The 26600-nt window shown below is 37.3% G+C and overlaps 1 protein-coding gene and 1 pseudogene across 2 annotated transcripts in view; one reads left to right on the forward strand and one right to left on the reverse strand.

Annotated features, from left to right (window-relative positions):
• The window catches only part of UVRAG (UV radiation resistance associated), a 287747-nt gene that overhangs the window by 55265 nt on the left and 205882 nt on the right, over nt 1-26600 (forward strand). For both annotated transcript variants that reach the window (XM_004434016.3, XM_087433467.1), the window contains 2 exons: nt 4079-4153; nt 25830-25915. In XM_004434016.3, the coding sequence (XP_004434073.2) occupies nt 4079-4153; nt 25830-25915 (161 nt within the window). The remainder of the gene's footprint in view (nt 1-4078; nt 4154-25829; nt 25916-26600) is intronic.
• LOC147916637 (small ubiquitin-related modifier 1 pseudogene) overlaps nt 26029-26600 on the reverse strand; it is a 33351-nt pseudogene continuing 32779 nt past the window's right edge.

The raw sequence follows: 26600 nt of genomic DNA on the forward strand, positions 1-26600 counted from the left end.
TCATAAAATGGATTGGGAAGTGTTGACTCTTCTTATATTATCTGGAGGAATTATGTAGAGTTATTATTATTTATTCCACAGATGTTTGACAGAATTCTTCAGTGAAGCCAACTGGGAGTTAAGATTTCTTTGTGGGAAAGTTTAAAAGTCTGACTTGAATTACTTTATTAGATAGATATGAGGCTATTCAGGTAATCTGTGTCTTCTTAAGTGAGCTTTGATAGTTTGTCTTCCAAATAATTTGTCGATTTCACCTAAGATTTCAAATTTATTGGTATAAAATTTTCCACAATATTACAGTATCCTTTTAATGTACGTAGGATATATAATGATCCTTTCCTCTTTCATTCTTGCTATTGGTAATTTCTGTCTTCTCTTTTTTCTTGATCACTCTGACTAGAGATTTATTAATTTTTATCAGCTTTTCAAAGAACTAGTGTTTGGTTTCATTGATTCTTATTATTTTCAATTTCGTTGATTTCTGCTTTTTTCCTTATGTATTTTTTCTTTTGCTTGCTTGTGTTTTTAATTTGCTCTTCTTTGCTAGCTTGTTAAGGTAGGATCCTGGATTACTGATTGGAGACTTCCTTTTTCTAAAATAAGCATTTAATAAATTTTCCTCTAAGCATTAATTTTAGCTGTCACCCACAAATTTTGATATTGCATTTTCATTCAATTCAAAATATTTTCTGATTTCCCTTTTATTTCTTCTTGACCCAACGGTTATTTAGAGGTATGTTGTTTAATTTTCAAAAATTTATGGATTTTTCAGATATCCCTATTTTGTTGGTTTCTTCTTTAATTTTGTTGAGTTTAGAGAAAATAGTTTGTACAATTTCAGTCCTTTAACTTCTTTGAGATTTATTTTATGGCCTAGAATATGTGGTCTGTCTTGGTGAATGTTTCATGTACGTGATGTGTATTCTGCTGTTATTGAATGGAATGTTTTACAAATGTCAATTAGGCTAAGTTGGTTGATAGTCCTGAGTGAATTTCGAATGATATGTTGGAATTAGCCAGAGGAGAATGATGGGGATAGGCACAGAACTATGATATAATAGAGAATGATCTAATCCATTAGTTTTTAGTTGAGGAAACAAGGACCCAGAGTGGTGATGCAACTTGTCCAGTCACATGCTTGTGCCAGAGCTCCAATTACAGTTGCAACCCAATTTCCTGACTAGCCTTTAGAGATAATAGATTTAATCACGATCTTTCCCCAGAAGTCATGAACTAAGCTGGTCTTGACTTGGATATTGATGACAGAGGCAGAGGGGTTTGAAAATAGCTTTATTCAAGGTGGGAATAGGGAGAATTTGTTGATATTGTTTACATGTGGCGTGTGTAGTGGCAGAAGTTCTTGTGCTTCGTTTAGGTGGTTAGAACTTTTGTGTTAATAACAGAAATTGTATATCATTTCAGTGTTTGGGTATCTTTTTACATTTACACAATCGTTTTACAGGTACACAGTGACCTGGGGCCTTTTGAAGATCATGCGAGCAAGTATTGTTATTTTCCTCAGTATTTAAATGAGAAAACAAGCTCAGAGAGATTAAGTAATTTACTAAAGATCACCCATTGATTGGTGGATTTTCGACTATTGCTTGTTCCATCGCTTAGACTATATTTACTATTCATTTCACTAACTCTAATCAGTTGTCTTAAAAAGTGTACCTTTTTTTCATAAAGGGATCAAAGTATGAGGTTGTGGTTGGATTAATAGAGACTATGTTCTGTAGTCTCCATAATAGGATTCTAACACAATTGTTGTTGGGTCTGTAATTAATGAGTAGAGGGTAGTATATATCCACACTTCTTATTAGCATAATTCAACAATTCTGAAATGTAAATAGTAGTATGGAATATCATGCAGCCTGTTTTGTTAAGTGTGTTTTTCTTTTTCTGGATTAGTCAGGAACAAAGGGATCTTTCTGAGCTTTATGGTTGCCTGATTCTGCTACATTATTAGATTTTTTTTCCCCAATATTTTTTGTGTCTAACTTCCAAAAGTTTTTTCATATCCAATTATCTCATTTCATCTATGACAGCCCTGTAAGGAAGAGCAAGGAGTGTTTTCTGCTTTTGGCTGATGAAGGAATTAAAGCCTGGACCATTCACATTGAGTAACTACTATATGTTGGGTAGAGTGCTGGTCACCTGAGCTATAAAGATAAACAAGTCAGAATTCCTTATGAAACAGCTGAAGTTGAAATTAGAACCCAAATCATTTGTTTTTTTTTTTAGCCCAGTATCTTTTCAAGTCCTAGAATCATGTTGTCTCTTGTTTTTCAACAAATGAATTCAATGCGCATCTTCATGAGGCTTGTGCTTTGAGGACTTTACCTTCATGTGAGATTTGCTCCTATTCATAGCCCACCCACCTCCTCTTTCTTTAGTGGTATATTTTCTTCTGATTTTAAAAGTAATACATGTTCTTTTGGGACACTTTGGAAAATTTTGAAAAGCACAGAGAGGAGAATAAGAAAATTATGTGTAATTCGTTTGCCCAGCTACAACCATTGTTAATAGTTTGATACATACGATTTTAATCTCCCCCCCCTTAATATATATGTTTATAAAATATTTTATGTAAAATATTGTAAAATTTTGGGTCCCTTCTAATATTGAAACTGATTTCATAGTGCTTTTAAGTAAATGATGTAGGTAAACAGGGAGCGCGTGATTAATTTTGCTTTAGTAACAGATGTAGGACATATGGAAGTCAGATAAATGTTCAGAGGAATTTGCTGCTGCTGGCTTTGTCTTTTCTGTCTCTAGCTAGAGAGAGAAGACATAGAATATTCTCTTCTGGTAATCCTTGTCTTTCCCCCGTTTGAACCCTCATGTTAATCCTTCACTGTAGAAGCAATTAAAAAATTTTTTAGCCACAGCTCTTTCTGATCAAGTAACTAAACCTATTTTTATGTTTCACAGTTGGACACTTTATACTACTTTGAGTTATTTATTTATTTTTTTTGTGAGAAAGATTAGCCCTGAGCTAACGTCTGTTGCCAATCCTCCTGTTTTTTGCTGAGGAAGATTGGCCCTGGGCTAACATCCGTGCCCGTCTTCCTCTACTTTATATGGGATGCTGCCACAGCATGGCTTGATAACCGGTTCCTACATCCGCACCCGGGATCCAAACCTGTGAACCCCAGGCCCCCGAAGCAGAGCGCGCGAACATAACCACTACACCACCGGGCCGGCCCCTACTTTGAGTTATTTTTTAATCTTAGTTCTTTAGTTTTTAAAGTTTTAATCCTTCCATCTTTTAGGTGAAGTTTAATTTGAGGTGGCACTGACTGAAGCTCAAATCAGTTGCATTTGAAAGAGGGTTGTAGGCAGACAGTAATTAGTAAACCTTTAACGACTTTAGGGATTGGATATTATTTTTTTTAACTGTCTGTTTTGAAAATAGAAAATAATATTAATCTTTTATGTTTTTTTCTAGGGCTTCTTTTTTTTTTTTTTTGTGAGGAAGATCAGCACTGAGCTAACATCCATGCCAATCCTCCTCTTTTTGCTGAGGAAGACTGGCCCTGGGCTAACATCTGTGCCCATCTTCCTCCACTTTATATGGGAGGCCGCCACAGCATGGCCTGATAAGCGGTGCATCAGCGCGCGCCCGGGATCCGAACCCTGGGCCTCCAGCAGCGGAGCGCATGCATTTAACTGCTACGCCATGGGGCTGGCCCCTAGGGCTTCATATTTTTTAATGCACTCTTATAGACTAACTGGATATTGTTTTCTCTGAGATCAGAGAATGTATAGTATGCCTCTGAATCCCCTGTATTTCAGGAATAGCCTTTCCATAATATCCTCGAGAAGTGTTTGTGGAAAACCTGTATGAATGATGGTGCCTGTGATCTCATGTGATGATTTTGTGAGGCCCTTGACTAAAGCAGAAAGCTCTAAATTGGTTAGCTGGTCTTATGATAAATGATTTGTTTTCTGTTGTTAGATGTAGCCAGCCTGTTTCTCAGCATGAAGTAGGTCCTTTTGTAACTGTCATTCTCTGATCATGCTGAAACTTGATTGGAATGAGACGAACTAACAGTGTGTTTCCCTCCTTCCTTAGATTCATGCCCGCAACCAAAATGAAATAATTTTTGGGTTGAATGATGGCTACTATGGTGCTCCGTTTGAACATAAGGTAAGAGGATTTTCCTAATGTGGTGAGTTTTGTTTAGTGCAGGTGAGCCTTGACCTATAGGGTGAAAGCTCCGTGTAAATAGAAGCATGTTTTAAGTATCATTGTAAGCCTGTTGTTGAGTGTGGCTTAGGGTGAATGCTTTTTAAAGTGAAAACTCGTTTCATAACCACCCCAATTCATCTTTTCTAAATCCAGATTATATTAATTTTCCTAAAAGAAAATCTGAACTAGCTGTTTTCTCTAATTCTACATAACTCTTTGGGGGTTAAGAAAGAATGGTGAATTTTTATTAAGTGTAATACAGTTTTATTAAATGTTTCAGATATCTTTTACAACTTTCAATAAATTTAAGAAACCTTGAGTCAAGTTATATTATAGTCAGTGCTGTCTCTATATCTAAAGGAGATTAGAGAAAGAAGAGGGAAAAGAATTCGTATTTACCAGTACCTGCTCTCTATGGTACCATGCCAGGTGATTCATGTTTTTTTTTTTTTTTTTAATTTTTTGTTTATTGCAGTAACATTGGTTTATTACAATGCATAAATTTCAGGTGTATATCATTATGCTTCTATTTCTGCATAGATTACATCATGTTCACCACCCAAATACTAATTACAACCCATCACCACACATGTGTGCTGAATTATCCCTTTCTCCCTCCTCCCTCCCCCCTTCCCCTCTGGTAACCACCAATCCAATCTCTGTCTCTATGTGTTTATTGTTATTATCTACTACTTAATGAAGGAAATCATATGGTATTTGACCTTCTCCCTCTGACTTATTTCACTTTGCATAATACCCTCAATGTCCATCCATGTTGTCACAAATGGCTGGATTTCATCGTTTCTTATGGCTGAGTAGTATTCCATTGTGTATATATACCACATCTTCTTTATCCATTCGTCCCTTGATGGGCACTTAGGTTGCTTCCAAGTCTTGGCTATTGTGAATAACGCTGCAATGAACACAGGGGTGCATGTATCTTTATGCAATGGTGTTTTCACGTTCTTTGGGTAAATACCCAGCAGTGGAATAGCTGGATCATATGGTAGTTCTATTCCTTGATTTTTTGAGGAATCTCCATACTGTTTTCCATAGTGGCTGGACCAGTTTGCACTCCCACCAGCAGTGTATGAGAGTTCCCTTCTCTCCACATCCTCTCCAACACATGTTGTTTCCTGTCTTGTTAATTATAGCCATTCTGCCGGGCGTGAGGTGATATCTCATTGTAGTTTTGATTTGCATTTCCCTGATAGTTAGTGATTTTGAACATCTTTTCATGTGTCTGTTGGCCATCTGTATATCTTCTTTGGAGAAATGTCTGTTCAGGTCTTTTGCCCATTTTTTAATTGGGTTGTTAGTTTTTTTGTTGTTGAGATGCATGAGTTCTTTATATATTTTAGAGATTAACCCCTTATCAGATGTATGGTTTGCAAATATCTTCTCCCAATTGTTAGGTTGTCTTTTCGTTTTGTTGATGGTTTCCTTTGCTGTGCAGAAGCTTTTTAGTTTGATGTAGTCCCATTTGTTTATTTTTTCTATTGTTTCTCTTGCCCGGTTAGACATGGTGCTTGAAAATATGTTGCTAAGACCAATGTCGAAGAGCATACTGCCTATGTTTTCTTCTAGAAGTTTCATAGTTTCTGATCTTACATTCAAGTCTTTAATCCATTTGGAGTTAATTTTTGTGTATGGGGTAAGGTAAGGGTCTACTTTCATTTTTTTGCATATGGCTATCCAGTTTTCCCAACACCATTTGTTGAAGAGACTTTCTTTTCTCCATTGTATGTTCTTGGCTCCTTTGTCAAAGATTAGCTGTGCATAGTGATTCATGTTCTTTATCCCACTTCATACTAGCCACAAACCAATGAGGTGAATTTTCTATATTACTTCCTCTTAGTGATCATGTTGCTTCATAATTCTTGGTTGTCTGAAATGCTATTGCTAGAATGCTTAATTCATTGAGCACTTGCTGTATGTCAGCCACTGTGCTCTGAGTGCTGAGGGCACAATGGTGAGCAAATGGATATTTTCCTGCTGTCATGGAGTGTATGGAAGAGACATATGCTGATAAAGTAGCCTAACAGATAAATATATAAACACAAATGGTGATAAATGCTATAAAAGCATGAAATAAGGACCTTACCTACTCTATTGCCTCAAGGAAGGCCTTTGGGGACTTGACTTATAAGGTTACAATCCAGAGGATGAGTGGAAGTGAACGATGTGGAAGGAGTGGGGGCTGAACAGAGAGAGCATTCCAGGCAGAGGAGGGTAACATGTTGGAAGGCCATGAAATGGAAGGGGAAATGGTAAGTTTTAGGGACTGAAGGGAAGGTCAGGGTGATAAGGGAGAGTGATACCAGATGAGGCTGGAAAGGTTGGTAGGCCACATAATATAGAATCTTTTAAAGGATTTTATCCTAAGAGCAGTGGAGTGTGTTGAAGGATATTATAGCACAGCAGAGATATAGTTAGATTTGTGTTTTAATAATTTCACTCTGGCTGCAGTAAGACTGTAGAAGAGGCAAGAATATATGTGGAAAGACAGTAAGAAGGATCTTACAGTATATCAGGTAAGAATGCTGATACTTTGGAGCAGGGTTATGGTAGACTAGGGAGAAGATGGATTTAGGAAAGTTTTAGGAGGTAAAATCGTTAGGACTTGGTGATGGTTTGATTTTAGGTTATAGGAAAAAAGGACGTGCTGAGGATGACTTTTATGCTTCTGGCTTGGGTGAAGAACTGGATGGACAAAGGTTCCAGGCACTGAGAGAACTAAGGGATACTGGAGGAAGACCAGATTTGGTGGAGGCGGATCGTGAGTTGAGCTTTGATCATATGGAGTTTGAGATGCCTTCGAGCTATCCCTTTGATGTTAAATAGGCATTTGGATATATGAGTCTGGAGTTCAGAGGAGAGAAGTGGATTAGAGATATAAATGTGAGGCCAATGGAAATAGTCACTGAAATCATGAGTACAGGCAAGATAGACTATGGCGAGCAAAAAAGGGGCCTTAGTAACCAACCTTGAGGACTCTAACTTTTAAAGGCCAAATAGAGGAGGAGGCAATGGAAAAGGTGACTGTGGAGGAGTGGTGAGAGATGTATAAGGAACAGAGAGTGAAGTCTCTTGTAGAATCTCGGAGACCAGGAAAGAGTTTTTGGTTTTTTCTTTTTTCTTTTTGATTTTTAAAGGGAGGGGCTGGTTAAATAAGATGAGGACTGAAAATTGCCCGTTGGATTTGGCAAAATGAAAGCTATTCTAGGTGACTTCATCAAAATTCAGTTCAAATTCTGATAAGCTTTTTTTCTTTCTTTGTTTTAAAGCCCCCGTCTTCTGAGTTCCTATAGATATCAACACCCTGTGTATACCTTTGACATAAGACATACCGCATTATAACTTTCTTCCTTTCTAGCCTGTAAGCTTCTTAATGACAGATTTCCATATGTAATTTTGAATTTCCAGTATCTGTCACACTTCTTGAGATATGGTATTTGCTTAGTAAAAATGATTGATTTAATGAGAGAATTGTGGGACTACTGCTTTTGTTTGTAATATCCCATTAATGGAGTTAGCCATCCTGACACTGTTGAAGGATTAAGTTACTCCTGCAACTGGTAACCAGCTCACCATCTAGCACAATGTCTGGCACATAGTAATAATAATAAAAGTTAATATCTTTTGGATGTTGCTATGTGTCAAACACTGACTTAAGAGCTTTAAATCTATTAATTGTATTTAATCTCCCTAAGAACCCTAGAGCTAGATGCTATTAGTAGTTGAGGTTTTATTTTATTTATTTATTTATTTTTTGTGAGGAAGATTAGCCCTGAGCTACCCTCTGTTGCCAATCCTCCTCTTTTTGCTGAGGAAGCTTAGCCCTGGGCTAACATCCGTGCCCATCTTCCTCTACTTTATATTTGGGATGCCTGCCACAGCATGGCTTGATAAGTGGTGTGTAGGTCCGCACCTGGGATCTGAACCTGCGAACCCTGGGCCGCCGAAGCGGAGCACACGAACTTAACCACTACACCACCAGGCCGGCCCCAGTAGTTGAAGTTTTAGATAGGCCTGTAGCCAATACCCCTTTCTTCTCCTCCTGAGTTTGAAACAAGTTTAGAATAAGACAGATGATAGATAAATGGAGATCAGAATGTTGGCTTTATTAAAACTAATAAAACTAATTGACAAATGGGGCTTCAATTCTGTAACTAAAAGAGGTTGTATATACTTTCTCCCAAATTGAACCTCCCCCAAAAATAACAAAGCAAGCAAAACGGAGATCTTCCCCTTACAGTGACAGAGCCTGATCCTCCAAGCCAAAAGCAGAATTTATGTGTGCTGTAGACAGGCTGTTCCTGAATGGGAGGGAGCCTAGAAAGAAGTTCCACAGTCAGATAAGTCATCTGCCCGTACTGGGGAGGAGTGAGTGAAGGCCACAGAGAAACTAGACGTGTTCTTTTTATGACCTTCTCTCCTGAGAAATGGAGTGGAAGGTTTTTCTCCTGTGTGAAAACATGGGAGTGCAGAGTGTTTCCCCTGACAATAATAATAATAGCTAATGTTGAGTGAGCACTTTTGTGCCAGGCACTATTCTGAGTACTTTACATAATTTATCTCATTTAAACCTCACAATTGTCTTTTTATAGAAGAGGAAGCTGGCAGAGACAAGTTAAGTAACTTTCCTAAGATTACACAGCTACCAAGTAGCAGAGCTGGGACCAAATGGTCAATAAATGTTTATCAAATATATGATTGTAATAAATGGTACATTTTATTCTATAGTCCTTCAGCTCATGAGTTTTGTAAATTTATAAGTCCAGCTTATCCTGCCCCTATACCAGCTTTCAAATGAACACCTGACATATAGGCTGAACCTTAAAAAGCATTTTTTTTCTTTTTTAAGAGAACCATAAGCAGCGTTTCCAGTCAAGATGGCATTGTAAGTGCAGACTTGGAGAACCTCTACTGCACCTAACAAAAAGCAATGATTGATGAAATCAGAGGAATTTAAAGAGACATATCTTGCTAAAACAAAGAAACAAAAAAACAAGATAATAAACATCTCCAGAACAGAAAAGGAATAGAAACACAGAGAAGTAGACAGAAGCAGAAGCCTTGGGTATAGTTGGCTGAGAGATGGGCTCCTCTGGGTGAAATGAACACTAAATGAGCACTAATAGCTGAGATGGTACTCTCCCTGTTACAAAAAGAGGCTGATGAAAGACAGCTTAGAGAAACTGCAGGTCTTTAAGGATAATTCTAAAAGGGGACATCTTAAAAGCTAGCAGAGAGAAAGGAAATAGTACCTATGAATTAGACTGATAGCATACTTCTCATCAGCAACAGTTGATGCTAGAAGAAATAGATCTTGAAAGTGCTGTTAACTTTATATGTGTAATTCTATTTCTAGTAAACTTTCAGTCAGGAATGAGGGTGAAAGAGAGACAGTTCTAAATACACACAGATTGAGAGTTTACTACCCACAGACCCTTTATCTATACTGAATGATGCAGAGAGAGAAATGATCCCAAAGGGAAGATGTGGGACGTGACAGCAAGTTACAGCAAGGCACATAAAAATGGTTAAAACGTTAGTGAATTTAATTAATTACTGACTGTAAACCAAGAAGCAAGCAAAAACTAATATATAGTAAGTTTATGTATTTTAAGGTAAAACAAACCAGACCATTGTCACTCAAAGTATAGTCTCCAGACCAGAGCTAGTCCAAGAACTGTCTGGTGAGCAAAGTATAAAAAGTGAGAGTAAATGTTTCAAAACTTTTATTGCAATTTATAGCAATTATTGTGCCTTTTTATTGAAGCATCAGTTCACAGTGAATTGAAGGAAAAGCAACTAGTCCTTGCCCACAGAGAGTTTGAGAAGCTCTCCTCTAGATAACAGTAAGGTGAGGGAGGCTGTTTAGAGAGTTAAGACTCATTGAGGTCCTGATTTGTTTGGGAAGAGGATAGAGATAGTAAACAACTTAAGAATTTCTTTTTTTTTTTTTTTAATTTTATTTATTTTTTCCCCCAAAGCCCCAGTAGATAGTTGTACGTCATAGTTGCACATCCTTCTAGTTGCTGTGTGTGGGACGTGGCCTCAGCATGGCCGGAGAAACGGTGCGTCGGTGCGCGCCCGGGATCCGAACCTGGGCCACCAGTGGCAGAGCGCGCGCACTTAACCGCTAAGCCACGGAGCCGGCCCAACTTAAGAATTTCTTAGAAAAATTTGTGGTCAAGGGTGCGTGTTAAAAATTTAAAGATACCTAGTAAAGACTAGAAACAGAGAACAGAGATTTTTAATTAGCAGAGAAAAAAAGGGAACATAAAGAGTAAAACTGTCATTTTGATGGGAGACAGAAAAGGAGAACAAGTGATAAAACAGAAACATGTAGCACAGTGGTAGAAATAAGTCCAAATATATTTGTAATCACAATAATTGCAAATGGATATCATCTCTGCATTGGAAGTATTTCATAAAGGATTTAAAAAATGCTAAAGCATGGGGCCGGCCCGGTGGCACAAGTGGTTAAGTGCGTGCACTCCGCTGCGGCGGCCCGGGGTTCGCTGGTTCGTATCCCGGGCGCGCACCGACGCACCACATGTCAAGCCATGCTGTGGCGGCATCCCATATAAAGTAGAGGAAGATGGCATGGATGTTAGCCCAGGGCCAGTCTTCCTCAGCAAAAAGAGGAGGATTGGCAGATGTTAGCTCAGGGCCGATCTTCCTCACACACACACACACACATACACACACACACACGCGCGCGCGCACAAAAAATGCTAAAGCAACAAGACTTTGGGAACAGAATTACATTTTAAGAATGCGTGTTCCATACAGAAGAGGAAAAGTTACACTTGTGAGGCAATAAGGCAGCATGTTTTAAAGCAACTTTTAAAATAGTGACTAAAATTTTTGTTGACTAGTTCTTCAACATTCTTGTTTTTTAACATTAGCTGTGCAAGCAGAAGCACTTGTATTGTTACTTCTGATGATTATGTTGCTGTTACTCCTCTCTGTCCCTATTACTTAAAGTACCTTCAGCCACTATGAATCTAAAAGCTAAAATTATTTGCTCAGAACTTTTGCCTTTTTGTTTATCTGCTTCTCAAAAAGGCTTTACTCATTTCTGTTGAGTTTTTAGGAAACTAGTAAATCTCAACTCTATAGTATAATGGACAAGTAATTCAGTCTCACTACTAGGAGTGTGGTAACTATTTAATACATTTGAAAATCTTCAACTAAAATATATACCATGAGTTTGAATCCAGTGGTTCTTGTTAATTTTATGTGGTAAAATTTCATTTATTTGGCATACAGATGTGGAACTCTTAAATATTTAACAGCAATGCAGACAGAGATAATTGAATAAATGATGATGAAAATCTTCCATCTTTAGTTGTAAAAGTGATTCATGATTTTATTTTTGTCAGTAAATATAAAGTACCTACTATATGCCCAATATTAAACTACGTACTGTGGGATACAAAATATTAGACACAGATTCACAAGCTTCTGTTCTTTTAGTTGAGATAAAACAACATATATTCCAGAAGGGCTCCAGTTTACAGACGGGTATAGTTTGAAAAACTGTTTTTGATGTGAGTTGTTTGGGTCTTGCGGATAATGCAGGTGAATTTTAGCAGAACCTTAAATAATTTTAAGAGGACCTTAGGAAGAGGTGCTTTTTTTAATGTTTGGGGACTATGGAGAACTCGAGGGGAGCACTGTTGTACCTTGAAATTGGGGTGGATGGAGGTTGGTCAATAAGGCTAGGTGACCTGGAAAATTGTTTTCTGGATGGATTTAACTGCTAGGATGACACTTTGGGGAGCATGGGGAACGAGAGGCTGTTGGCCTAGCTCTTTATCCAGTAAGCTGGAAACCTTTCAGATCCCAGTTCAGGAGTTTTGCCTTTCATATAGACATGTAAGATTCTCTTGACCTGATTTCCTTTTGGCAACCAGTCTTCTTGTTGGGAGGATGCTGACAGCTACCTGGGTGAATGTACACTCCTAGTGGTTTTAGAGTCAGATTGATGTGAGTTTAATTCCAGGCACTAGTGCCGCTTGCCTATGAGAGAGATCTTAGACAAATTGACTCATCTCTGAGTTTGTTTCCTCATCTGTAAATGGAGATGACAGTTTCTACCTCATCACAAATTATTTTGAGAATTGAAGATGATAAAGTATATTCCACGCCTGGCACACTGAGTAGAGTTCAATAATAAATGGAAACTCCTACTCACTAGGCTCTAAACCCTGTGATAAGAGGGATTGCATCTCTGATGCTTACCATTGTGTCAGTATCATGTCCCTTGCACAGTGCCTGGCACGTAGGAGGTGCTCAATAAAATTTTGTTAATGAATGCAGGTGCATGCCTGCTGTATTTAGGACTGTCATAGCAATAACTGAGATTAGATGTCTTGAGGGGATGGTATTTCTCTCTCCCACCCTCCTTTACCCCTGGCCCCAACTTTTGGAGTTTTATTTTTATGTAACTCAAACTGACGTAAGAACTCGATTGCGTTATTGACGAAGTGCAAAAAGCATTAGATTGTTAAGAATTCTTTTCTCAGACTAAAAAGTATAGCAGCAATGTCTTCAGAGTCCAGTAGATGGCAATGCTTTCTCATTTTAATGGAAAAAAAATTAGAGCAGAAATAGAATCTAAGTAAAAAGGACCAAATCCTTTTGGAATAAAACTCTCAGGAGATTGAAATAGCAATTTGGTGATTAATTTCACAAGCGCAGCCACATAACTTGATGATCATCTCGAGTCCATAGTCGTGCTGAGACTGAAGACTTACGGACAACAGCAAGTTTCAGGGTCTGTTTTAAGAGCTTGTACAGATGAAATTCCTTATTTGATATTTTTCAAGGCATGATACTTTTGAAAAGTAGAAAACCTGAATTCTAATCCCAATTTTGTTCTGGTACTATGTTCTTTGAGCAGATCACTTAACCTCTCTTAGTTTTAGGTTCCTCATCTCAAAAGTAAGAAAATCCTAATTAGCTGATTGACGCTGGAGGGAATATTAGAGTTACCCAGCTCAACCAACGCTCTTATTTCACGGATGAAGAAACTGAGGCTCAGGGAGCTTCGTGACCTCTTGAACTTGACTTGGCAAGTTAGTTTCATGCTATACATGATAACTTAGACATAGTTATAATAATATCATATATATGTAACATATAATAAAATCTCTACATACTTACTTTTGTAGCTCATTTACCGTTAAGGATTTGCTTATAAATTATTTCACTCCATCCTTACAACAGGCTGCAAGGAAGACAGTGCAACTATTATTAATAGTTTTAGTAGTAGTAGCAGACATCTAATAGGTATATAGTAAGTATTTTGGAAATAAATGAATGGCCAGTATATCAGGATGAGTTAGTGGCAGAACTAGGATCAGAACACGTGTCTCTCTTTCTAGAGAAATGCACTTTCTTCATTATACCATGTTACCTGTGTAAAAGTGATGGCTAGATGATTTTCATCATTTATTTCTTTTTGGAGTTTCTTCCATTGTTTTACTTGATTAACTGTGATTGTGATTAAATGCTGTTAGAGATATCTTCTTTAACTTACAGCAGCCCAGGTGGGCAAGTATTAGTATTTTCATTTTCAGGATGAAGATGCTGAAATCTAGAAATGTTAAGAGATTTCCATTTAGTTAACTTTATAGAACTGAGACATTAAAAAGATGGCTATTTCCTCTTAAAAGATGGCTATTTCCTCTTATTAGTCAAATTAATGGGTACTAATTTGTTTCCAAAGCATGTCCCACACAGAACGCAAGCAGAACATTCAGAAGTAGGGGTTAAGTGTCCCAAGTAGCCTATGTGTTAACAACAGAGAAAGGGATATGGTATAACTTCTGTCCAGGTCTCTCAGTACATCATCAAGCAAAGGTTGGAAAAATCACAAAAATAGCCCATTCTTACATCTATTCTATTCAGTTTTCCTTGTGCACTACCCCCTTTCCGCCCCTAGTTACAAAATACAAGAAACAAAGACTGGACAAATCCTCAGAGGCTGTGTCTGATGGCTGCCTGCTTTATTATAAAACATCTAGGTGTCTGAGCTCAGTTTAAGTCTAGGGTAAAACTTTGTTGCTGAATTATCTAAGCTGGTGTGATAAGCTAGTAACAGTGTTACACCAAGTGGTGTAGAGCTTTTGAAAACTACCATTGCTAATTTTCATTTACTGAGTACCTACGATACATCAGACACAATAGCAGCTATTTTATGTGTTTTTATTTAGTCTGTGTAACAACTCCATGAGTTAGTTATCCTCATTTTATAGGTAAAGTACCCTAGAAGAAAACATTAAACTACTAACCCAAGATTACATAGCTAGTAAGTAGCAGAACCGTGATTCAAAACCAGTTCTGATTTATTCAAAGGCTGTTTCTTTTAACCACTATCCTATGTGGCATCTCTACATTTCTTCCCCCTTTATGTAGTATGTGCAAGTACCAAGTCTCTATTTTTACATTTAACCAGGGATATCCACTATGTGCATGGTGAGAAACAAATGAGAGAGTACATGGCAAAGTGCTTTGAGTGGTATAAAGTGCATTATTGTACAGACTTTGGGTATTTATTATTGTAGAGTGGGCATGCAATGCCCATGAGGCCACCAGCTCACCAGGTCCACAAAAGTTCCATGTATTAGTCACTGTATTTGGCTTCCCTCTGAGTCTTTTTTTTTCTCTTTTCTCTTGGATCAAATTAACTTATGACAGATGTTTGGAAAATCATCTTATCCTATAATTCATATTTATAAATCCTGCTGCTGCAGTGTGGTCCCCATTCTCTGTCTTTATCAAAGCCAGAGAATAATCTGGGAAAATGCCACGTTTCCTGTTATGAATTTGGAGGATCTTGTCTTCTTAGCACAATTTGTGAGCTTTTCAGAATTTTAATATTGGAAAATTCAAAGCCAAGCATGGTTCTTCGTATAGATGTTTTAGATTCTTGAAAAGTAAACAGAAACAGAGCTCCAGATTCATCCTCACTAGGGGATTCAGAGAGTTTAAAATTTTGTTTTCTTTAAAATTTTGAAAACTTGTTGTTATTATTCTCTCTTAGATTTGTAATGAGGACATTCTTAACCTTTTTTTCTCCCTCTGATAGTTAGTTTTGGTTTAAATTGTTCTTCTGCAAAGCTGGGAATCCTTTCTTTTTTTTTAATCTTTCTATTAATGCTAGTTAACGTGATATCACTGTTGCCTTCTCTCTCCTCTCTCTCTTCTCTCACACTTAAGAGTAATTTGTGGATCCGTCTTTCCTCCTGTTAGGATGTAAACTCCTTTAGGCTTGAGGTTGTCTTACTCACTTTTTTAGTTCCATGGTTTAGCGTAGACTTTGCGTAGTAAATATTTTTTCCATGAGTGAATGGAGTCTACTAGGATCACATGGTTCCTATCTCTATTCTAAAATATACTTTTCATGTAAAGGATGGCTGCTTTAGCAGGGTCACTTTCAGTCCTCTTGTCATGGAGTAGCATTGATGACATTCAGTCCACTTCATACTCGGAGTGTGTGACTATGATTGATTATTTTTTGAAGGTTGTTTAAAACACTGAAGTGTGACCAAGAATCTCTTCATCTCAGTTGACTTGAATTAACAAAAAAAAGGATTGATTTTAGTTTCAGGATCTGTATACCTTTGCTTACTAATGCTGTTCTTATTTCTCATTGCTTCTCACTGTTTTGAAGGAGAGGAAAACATCCTCTGTTGTCTCAGACCTTAGGCCAAATCTGGAGAAATACACATATTCAGCTCTGGTTCCGTGTCAAAGAAGAGGTCGCACTTTCCCTCCTTAACAGCTCAATGTCTGGGCTTCATCAGAGCTGAGAGGCAGAGGGTGAGGCTTGAAAATGCTTGACAGAGATACTTGCACAATTTTTCTCAAACTTGGCTGACACTTAAAAGTGTATTAATGTCCAAATGAACATAGACACATAGGAACACAGGCTGTCTATTCATTCATCAGGTAGCTATTTTAGAATGAGTTGTACAAATAAATACTGTGTTTTAAAAAAGTATACTCATTGCATTTGAAAATGTGCTCAAGTAGTAGAATGAACCATTATTTTTTTTCCTTGCCCATCTCAATTTCTTATTCTACCTAAGTAAGTAGAAAAAGGATTTTTTGCAAAGCTCACTTATAGTTCTAAGAGTACCATGTAGAACACTGTTTTGGTGGGGCCCTTAAGCTATTGTCCTCAGGCTTCCACTTGGGCCTTTTGTTGTTTTATTAACACATTGTGTCTGGGTGATTCAGTCCCTCCCAAGTCTACATCTCCAGTCTGTATTTCCATACATCTAGACTTGTGTCATATTGCTTGGATGTTTTAGAGACACATAGACTCTTCAAGTCCCCAGCTGAGCTCAATTCCCCTCCCCATCTCAAAAACCTCCTCCTATTGTGTTCCTTACTTCAGTGATGATAATCCTGAACCCCTTCCTCTTTTTTTGAGTCACTTTTTTTGTGTGTGTGAGGAAGATTAGCCCTGAGCTAACATCTGTTGCCAATCCTCCTCTTTTTGCTGAGGAAGAATGGCGCTGGGCTAATGTCCGTGCCCATCTTCCTCTACTTTATATGGGATGCTGTCACAGCATGGCTTGACAAGCAGTGCGTAGGTCCGTGCCGGGGATCTGAACCTGCGAACCTCGGGTGGCTGAAGCAGAGCATTGAACTTAACCACTACGCCACTGGGCCAGCCCCTTGAATCACTACTGTAAATCACTACTATGGTATCTGCTAAATATCTACTTCTTTACTAGTTCTTGACATCGTAGCCAGATTTATTTTTCTAAAATGCCAGTCATGTCCCTCTTTGATTCACATCATTTCAGAGTAATTAATGGCTTATAAGGTCTTGCTGTGACCTGATTTGGATTTCTAAGCACTCCACCTATAACACTCACTTATGCTAAAATTTATCCTTCTCAGTTTTAGCTTAGATCCCATTTCTATACAAAGGTTTTTTTGTGACATACCCCCTAAGTCTAATTTGGATACCCCTTATAAATGCTCCCATAGCACCTGCATTTCATTTTCCTCGTCATTGACCCTTGTCCGGTTATGTTGTGATTGCCTGTTTACTCATCTCTCTTTCTTACTAGATTGGAAGCTGTGTAAGGGCAGGGACAATGTCTGTCTTTATCACCAGTTTATCCCTGGTGCTTAGCACTGTGCCTAGCATATAGTAATAATTCAGTAAATATTTGTTGAATAAGTGCATGAAGCTTCTGTAGCAGCGGATCATTAAAAATTCTATTGGGGTATACTACTTGGTTGTCATCAGTTGTATAGTTTGTCACTCAAAATTCTAGTTCTCTATGTTTAAGTAGTTTCTGACCATTTCTGCATAGACACTTGACATTTGCAAATTATTGTACTTTAAATAGAACTCTTCATTTTTCTCTCCAGGCTTGCTTTCCCTTCCAATTTTCCACATCTTTATTAACTATTTTTTCATTTACCCAGGCCTCAAATCTTGTAGTTAGTTTTGATTAATTTCTGTTATCCACTTGATTCAGTCAGCCACTAGACTCCTTTGAGTAGTTCTTTAAAATAACTAATATCCATGGCTACTTTTCCATCTCTGTTGCCATGATCCAAACTCAGACTGGCCCCCACATAAGGCTGGATTACTGCAATAGTTTCCTGGCGGGCCTATGGACTCTAGTCTCTTTGTATCCACTCTCTCTTATTCACCACTGCCTGATTAATCTTCTAAAGCATACTTTCACTTTTTTATTCCTTTGCTTAAAGGTTGTATAGAGTAACTTCTCACAGTCTGCTGGATGTGTCCAACTCTCTGACCTGGTTTCCTTTTTGCCATCAGCCTAAATTCAGTCAGTGGTGTAGTACTTTTGGTTCTTTCTCTGCTTTTGTCTTCTTTTCTCTTTCTCTCTCTCTTTTCTTTTTCTTCACAGTTTGAGCTCTCATCACCTAGTATGTGTGGATTTTTAGAATAGCCTCCTAACTGGTGTTTGGACATTCTGCTCCTCCAATTCATCCTGTTTGTCCTTACCAGAGTTACCTCCCCTAAGTGCAGCTCTGATCGTTACCTGACACTGTCAGAAGCCTTTCGTGCGTCCTTATTGCCTGGAGGTTGTCTTCGCTTTTTAGCATGGCATTCAAGGCTTTCTGTGCTCTGGCCCTCTCGACCTGTTCAGCTATATCTCCCATGTTTCCCTCTCCAGGGTTCCAAGTAATTTCTACATCATTGAAGCTGAACTAATTGGACCACTATTTAATTTTCTCCAAGTGCACTGTTTTCCCACTGCCATATTTTGGCTAAAGGTATTCAGTCTGTGTGGGACTTTCCTTCACTGCCATTCAGCTTTGCACTACTTCTTAATCTATCCCAAATATTGCCACCCCTGCAGCCTCTGATGTTCCTGCTTCTACTAGATGGAATCTTTACCGTATGAGAACCCGTTTTTTCTAACCTTTCTTATGGCACCTTAGCATTTATTACTTCACTTGGAACCTTAACTGGGTTGTATACTTTAGTATACTGGGTTGTATACTTTTATAAGGATGATAGCAATTGCCTGACACCCTGTATTTATTAAGTGTTCAGTAAACACTGAAATGAATAAATATATGTATAATGCTGTTTGTTTCATAATCAGTTATCCTGTCGACTGGATTATTGCAGTATAACATAGAGTTTTAGTAAAGTTAAGGACAGTCTTGTGACTGTTAGAGCAGCTAAAAACTCTCAAAATATACAGTAACATGTTTTAAAAGGTGACATCCGATGATCTAGTACAGGGGTAAGCAAACCATAGTCCAGCATATGTTTTTGTATGGCCTGCGAGCTAATATGCTACGGAGATGACATGTGGCTTGCAAAGCTAAAATATTTGCTATCTGGCCATTGACTGAGAAAGTTTGTTGACCACTGATCTAGAAACACACTTGATCATCTGCCTGGAATTACTCCTGGCCATTGAATATGTGAAATTATCTGTTTCCTTAAACAGTTTAATAGATACTCGCTCAGACTAGTGCCTATTTCCTTCCTCGAAAAAGAATTGTTAGGCCTGGTTTCAGAAGAATTTTGAGTGACATGTAAATCTCCTCTGGGCTCTTTGGCACTTGGCATTATCTTACACAGATAACTAGATACAAATGAGCCATTTCTTTCCATTATAATCCTTCATCAGAGGTCTGTCGGGATCGCACATCTGGTGAAGTTAGATGTCATTCAGAACAAGGCTCTTAGCATATTTCAAGAATGTTAATTGCTAAGTGGTGGCTAAAGCAGAAGGGTTTAATAAGGTCCTTAAGTTGCCTTAAATGTACATGGACCCAGAATTTTAGAACAGGAAAAGGTCTTAGAGATCAAGTATAGAATGGTCATTAAGAACATGAGCTGTGCAGCCAGACTGCGTGGCTCTTCTACTTAATCCTCTCTGTGTCTCAGTTTTCTCACCTTTAAAGTGGGGATAATAATAGTGCCTGTTTCACAGGGTTGTGTGTGTATTAAATATGTTAACCCTTAACATATTAATGTTTAAATGTTAGTATTAACGTGGGAAACAGCGCTGCCTGGCATACTGTGAATACTCATAAATGTTACCCTTGTGTGTGTTGCTGTCATTTTTTATTATCGTTTTTATTAGTACTAGTCTCATCTCATAGTTAAAGAAACTGAGGCCTAAAGGAGTTAAATGATTTTCCTCACTTCCATCACAGGCAGAGTGGATTAAAACCCAGGATCCCTGCTATAATGTGTGGCTTTTAGTTGTATGTTAGCAGATGTGGATGAATTTTTAATAGAAAAAAATGTTTGGCAGCTTTTTGCATGAAATAAGAAAAGCTAAGTGGAATGTCATTAGTCATTTTTTCTGCTCTCCTGCTAATCTTAAATGTACTTCTAGTGTCTTTTATTATTTGGATTTTGTAGCTAGTTTATAGGACTGTCTCCTATCTCTGTCCTCTTTCTCCTCATCTGTCTTCATGATATGTAGATTAGATGGCTGTGAAGCCATCTCTCTTTTTTTATTGAGATGAAATTCCCATAACATAAAATTAACCATTTTAAGGCATACAATTCAGTGGCATTGGGTACGTTCACAATGTTGTGCAACCACCACGTCTATCAAGTTGCATAACATTTTCATCACCCCAAAAGAAAATCTTGTACCCATTAAGCATTCACTCTCCATTTTGCCCTCCCCAACCCCCTGGTGAACACCAGTCTGCTTCTGTCTCTATGGATTTACCTATTCTGAGTATTTCATATAAATGGAGTCATATGATATGTAAACTTTTGTGTCTGGCTGCTTTCACTTAGCATAATGTTTTTGAGGTACATCCCTGTGTAGCATGTGTCTGTATTTCTTTCCTCTTTATGGCCGAATAATATCCTATTGTATGGATGTACCACATTTTATTTATCCATTCGTCTGTTGTTGGATATTTGAGTGGTTTCTACCTTTTGGCTATTATAAATAGTGCTGCTATGAACATTTGTCTACAAGTATTTGTTTGAGTACCTGTTTTCAGTTCTTTTGGGTATTACGCCTAGGAGTGGCATTGCTGGGTCATATGATAATTCTGTGTTTAATAGCTTTTTGAGGAATTGCCAAACTTTTTTCCACAGTGGCTGACCATTTTATGTTCCCAACAGCAATACATGAGGGTTTTAATTTCTCTACATCCTTGCCAATACTTATTATCTTTTTTTTTTTAATTTTAAATTTTGTTTATTTATTACTTATCCTAGTGGGTATGAAATAGTATCTCCTTGTTTTGATTTGCATTTCCCTAATGACTAATGATGTTGAGTATCTTTTCTTGTGCTTGTTGGCTATTCGTATATCCTTTTTGGAGAAATGTTTAAGTCCTTTGCCCATTTTTTAATTGGGTTGTTTGTCTTTTTTGGTTGAGTTGTCAGAGTTCTTTTTTTTTTTTTTTTTTGCTGAGGAAGATTGGCCCTGACCTAACATCTGTGCCCATCTTCCTCTTTTTCATATGTGGAACGCCGCCATAGCATGGCTTGATGAGCAGTGTGTAGGTCCGTGCCTGGGATCTGAACCTGTGAACCCCGGGCCACCCAAGTGGAGCACGCAAGCTTAATTACTACACCACCGGGCTAGCCCCAGACACTCATTGTTTTACTCTCTATTTCTATGAATTTGACTACTCTAATGACTGTACCTTATACAGTCATATGCCACTTAATGATCGGGATATGTTCTGAGAAATGCATCGTTAGGTGATTCCATCATTGTGTGAACATTGTAGAGTGTACTTACACAAACCTAGATGGTATAGACTACTATACACCTAGGCTATATGGTACTAATCTTATGGGACCACTGTCATATATGTGGCCTGTCACTGAATGAAATGTCATTATGTGGCACAGGACTGTGTAAGTGGAATCATAGTATTTGTCCTTTTGCCACTGGCTTATTTTACTTAATGTCCTCAAGGGTCGCCTATATTATAGCGTGTGTCAGAATTTCCTTCCTTTTTTAAGGCTAGATAATATTCCATTGTATCAATATACCACGTTTTGTTTATCCATTCATCTGTTGATGGACACTTGGGTTGATTCCACCCCTTGACTATTATGAATAATGCTGCTATGAACATGGATATACAAATATCTCTTTGAGATTTTGCTTTCAGTTCTTTGGGGTATATACCCAGAAGTAGAATTGCTGGACCAAATTGTATGTCTTTTAATTTGCTGCTGGATTAGCTTTGCTAGTCTTTTGTTAGAGATTTTTGCATCTATATTCCTAAGGAATATTGGTCTGTAATTTTCTTGTGATGTTATTGTCTGGCTTTGGTATCAAGGTAATACTGGCCTCATAGAATGAGTTAAGTATTTCCTCCTCTTCCATTTTTTGGGAAGACTTTGAGAAGGATTAGTGTTATTTTTTCTTTAAATGATTGGTAGAATTCACCAGTCAAATCATGTTTCTGGGCTTTTCTTTGCTGGGATTTTTATGATTACTCATTCAACCTCTTGCGTTATGACTTTGTTAAATTAACATTTGTTAAGTGGAGCACAAGGTGCCAAATGATGAGCTCTGGTTCAACAACAAAGAGAAATTGAAATAGAGAACTTTATTACTCATAGGTCCTGGAGGAATTACAGGGTATGCCTTGAGGGACCACATAGGAAGGTCAAGACAGAGTGCAGACAGAGAGAGGCAAGACCTGGGGCACGTGCCTTTATTAGGGTCTGTTGATAGAGTGCTTTGGGGTTCCTGGGCTAGGGCTGGATTGGTCAATTCAAACCAAAAGAGCAGGGTTTCAGTAAGCTCCATGGGGGTTTTTATCTAAGGAGCATGCACGGCATACAGGTGCTGGGAAGCAGGGGAGACTGTTGATCACAAGTCATATCAGGAACTTATATTTACTTGTGACTCTGCAGCCACCTATCTAGGGCATGCACTTCCCTGAGAGGTCTAGTGTCAGTTTAAGGTCCCTGCAGGCCGCTTGGCCAAACAAAATGGATCCAAGGCAGCAATACCGTGGAGTAGCTTAGCTAAACTCTCAACAGCTTGTTGTAGGTCTTATCAGATTTTCTGTTTCTTCTTGAGTCATTTTTGGGAGTTTGTGTGTTTCTAGGAATTTCCATTTTATCTAGGTTGTCTAATTTGTTGACATACAATTGTTTATAGTGTTCTTCTATACTGCTTTTTATTTCTACAAGATTGGTGATAATCTTCCCGTTTTCGTTCATGGTTGTAGTGATTTGAGACTTCTTTCTTTTTCTCTTGGTCAGTCTAGCTTAAGATTTGTCAATTTTGTTGCCTTTTTTAAAGAACTAACTTTTGGTTTTGTTGCTTTTTCTCTATTTTTGTATTCTCTGTTTCATAGATCTCTGCTCTAATCTTTATTATTTCTTTCGTCCTTGCTTTGAGTTTAGTTCATTCCTCTCATTCTAGTTCCGTAATGTGGAATATTAGGTTATTCATTTCAGCTCTTTCTTTTTTTTTTAATATAGATGTTTACAGCTGTAAATTTCCCTCTAAGCACTTTTTCATTGCATCCCATATGTTTTGATATGTTGTATTTTCATTTTTATTCATCTCAAAGTATTTAATAATTTATCTTGTGATTTGTTCTTTGACCCACTGGTTGTTTAAGAGTCTGTGAATTTTCCAAATTTCCTTCTGTTATTGATTTCTAGTTTCATTCCATTGTAGTCAGAGAAGATACTTTGTATGATTTCAGTTTTTAAAAATTTGTTGAGACTTGTTTTGTGGCTGAACATATGGTCTATCCTGAAGAATGTTCCATGCGAACTTGAATTATGGAATGTGTATATGGCTGTTGTTGGGTGGAGCATTTTGTATACATCTGTTAGATCTAGCTGATTTATAGTACTGTTCATGTCTTCTCTTTCCTTGTTTATCTTTTGTATGGTTATGCTATCCATTATTGAAAGTGGGATGTTGATGTCTCCAGCTATTTCTCACTTTAGTTTTGTCAGTTTTTGTTTCATATATTTTGTTATGTTTTAGGTACATATATGTTTATAATCATTTATATCTTCTTGACTCTTTTTCCATTCTATAATGTTCTTCTTTGTCTCTTGTAGCATTTTTTGTCAAAGTCTGTTTGTTTGATATTAGTATAACCACTCCAGCTCTCTTTTGGTTATTGCTTACATGGAATATCTTTTCATTTTTTCATTTTCAACTTATTTATGTTTCTGGTTCTAAAGTGCATCTCTTATAGACAGCATATAGTTGATCATTTAAAATAATCCATTCTGCCAATCTCTGACTTTTAATGGGAGCGCTTAATCCATTTTCACTTAATGTAATTGCAGATGTTGCAAGACTTCCGCTGTTTTTCTATTTGTTTTCATATATCTTTTTTGTTCTGCATTTCCTGCATTACTACTTTCGTTCGTGTTAGATATTTTCTCATGTAACATTTTGACGCCTTTCTCATTTCTTTTACTGTGTATCTTCTGGTTATTTTCTCAGTGGTGGCCTTCGGGATTACAATTAACGTCTTAATTTATAACAATCTAGTTCAAATTAATACTAATTTAGGATTTTTTTTTGCTGAGGAAGACTTGCTATGAGCTAACATCTGTTGCCAATCTCCCTCTTTTTATATGTGAGCCACCGCCACAGCATGGCCACTGACAGGGAAGTGGTATGGGTCTGTGCCCGGGAACCGAACTTAGGCTGCCGAAGCGGAGAACACCGAATTTAACCACTAGGCCACTGGGGCGGGCCCCTAACTTAGTTTTAATATTATACTTTATTTCTATATAGCTCCATTCCCCCGCTGTTATGTTATTATTGTCACAAGTTACATCTTTATAATTGTATGCTCATCAAGATAGGTGTCTGATTGTTTCATGTATTTGTCTAGTTGCATTCTTAGAATAAATTTGGTCGATAATGATGTGTTATTGTTTTTTCCTTATAATGCTGGTTCAATTTGCTAATATTTTGCTAAGGATTTTTGTGTCTATGTTCATGAGGGATATTTGTCTATGATTGTGTGTGTGTGTGATGCCTTTGACAAATTTTAGTACTAGTAATGCTGATATTATGAGTTGGAAATTGTTCCCTTCTCCTCTGTTTTGTGAAGGAGTTTGTGTTAAATTGGTGTTATTTCTTAAATGTTTGATAGAATTCATCAGTGAAACCAGTTGGACCTAGACTTTTTTTGTGGGGAGATTTTCAATTACTTATTCATTTAAAAAATAGTTATAGGATTATTCAAATACTGTTGTTTCATTGTTTGTTGATTTTGGCATGTATTTTTTCAGGGAGTTTGTCTAATTCATCTAAGTTATCAAATATTTTAGCATAAAGTTGTTCATAATATTCTCCTAATAACCTTTTAATGTCTGTAGCAATGCAACTTTAAAAAAATGCTAATACTAGTCTTATGGCAAATATTTGTATAGTGCTTATTACATACCCTTCACTTTAGAAATATTAACTCTTTTAATTCCAACAACAATTTGTGAGATAAATAATATTATCATCTCCATATTATAGATGAAGAAACCAAGTTTAGAGAGCTTAAGTGCCTTGCTCAAGATGACAGAGCTAGTAAATGAATGGCTTAAATTGTAATCCAGATGATCTGGATCCAGAGTCCTTTTTTCTTGACCACTATTTACTTTGCCTTTCCTGAATGACAGATACCTGTTCTGTTCTTATGGAATTGTGCTGTGTTCTCTCTAGAAACCATCCTTGCTCCCACCACCTTTATACCACTGAGTGGATATGTTTGTTTCTGATATTCCTAATTAGAACTTGGAATGCCTTTTCCCCCATGAAAACATTACATATCATGGCTATGCATACTTGAAATGTTATTGTTAATACTTTTCCTCAGTCACATAATATGTTAAAAAGACTTCTGGGGCTTCCCTGGGAAGTTCATCACAGTTTGTAAGGTGAAACATTGTTTCTGTGGGAAAATATTAGAAGAAATGTATTTTAAATTCACTTGCCTAAAAGGTTAAACTTCAGCTATATGAAAGTTGTACTTAACTTTTGGGAATCTCTTAACGATTTGAATTTACTGAAGTGTTTATAAGTTACAATTTTAAAAAGACAAACATTACAATTAATTTGTGCACATATTTTATTTCACTTTGATTAATTTGTTGATTAATGTCTTTCAGGGTTATTCAAATGCTCAGAAGAATATTCTTCTTCAGGTGGATCAGAATTGTGTTCGCAATTCCTATGATGTCTTCTCTTTACTGCGGTAAGAAACTTCTTAGAGTCCTCCTGCATTTTCTAAAGAATCTTCCTCATTTTGAGTTGGTGACATTTCGGTGTGAGGAAATGTATGGGAGCTTTAGAAGCTGTTATTCAGGCTTAGCATTTTTTAGTGAGAGCTTCATAAATTTTGTCGCTACAGTGATTTAAGTTTATCTCTTTCACAAAGCCTTTGGAAAGCCATTTCCTTTCTCTGGGCAGTGAGAGAGAATGATTGGAAGCCAGCGATTTTAAAACAGGGACATGAGCTGTTTCCGGTCTTCCGCACTATAAAGAGCAGCAACCAGAGGTACAAAATTTAGACTTATGAAAATCTTAACAACTACAGCATTACTAGAAAAGCCCTGCAATAGCCTCAGACATGGCTTAGAGTTTTGACCTGCTGTTCATCTTAAAAGAATCATGTTTGGCAAGGCAAAGGAGCTTTGCGTGAATCTCATGCACAGAGGCTTAACTGCCTCAGCTCTGTATTTTCATAATGTCTGGGGTAATTTGGAAAGATTTTTAAATTTGGTTTTAATTTTCAATGTGGTGTAATCATCAAGGACATTTTCCCAGGAGGCAGGCTACCAAAATAAATGCAATTTAAAATAAAGTTAATAGTGACACTCAACCTATGTTCACCCTACTCAGACAGATGGTTCATTGACATTTGATTTTGGCAGTATTTC

The sequence above is a fragment of the Ceratotherium simum genome, chromosome 7 (genome assembly GCF_057802395.1).
Source record: "Ceratotherium simum simum isolate JZ-2026a chromosome 7, ASM5780239v1, whole genome shotgun sequence".
Classification (NCBI taxonomy): Eukaryota; Metazoa; Chordata; class Mammalia; order Perissodactyla; family Rhinocerotidae; genus Ceratotherium; species Ceratotherium simum.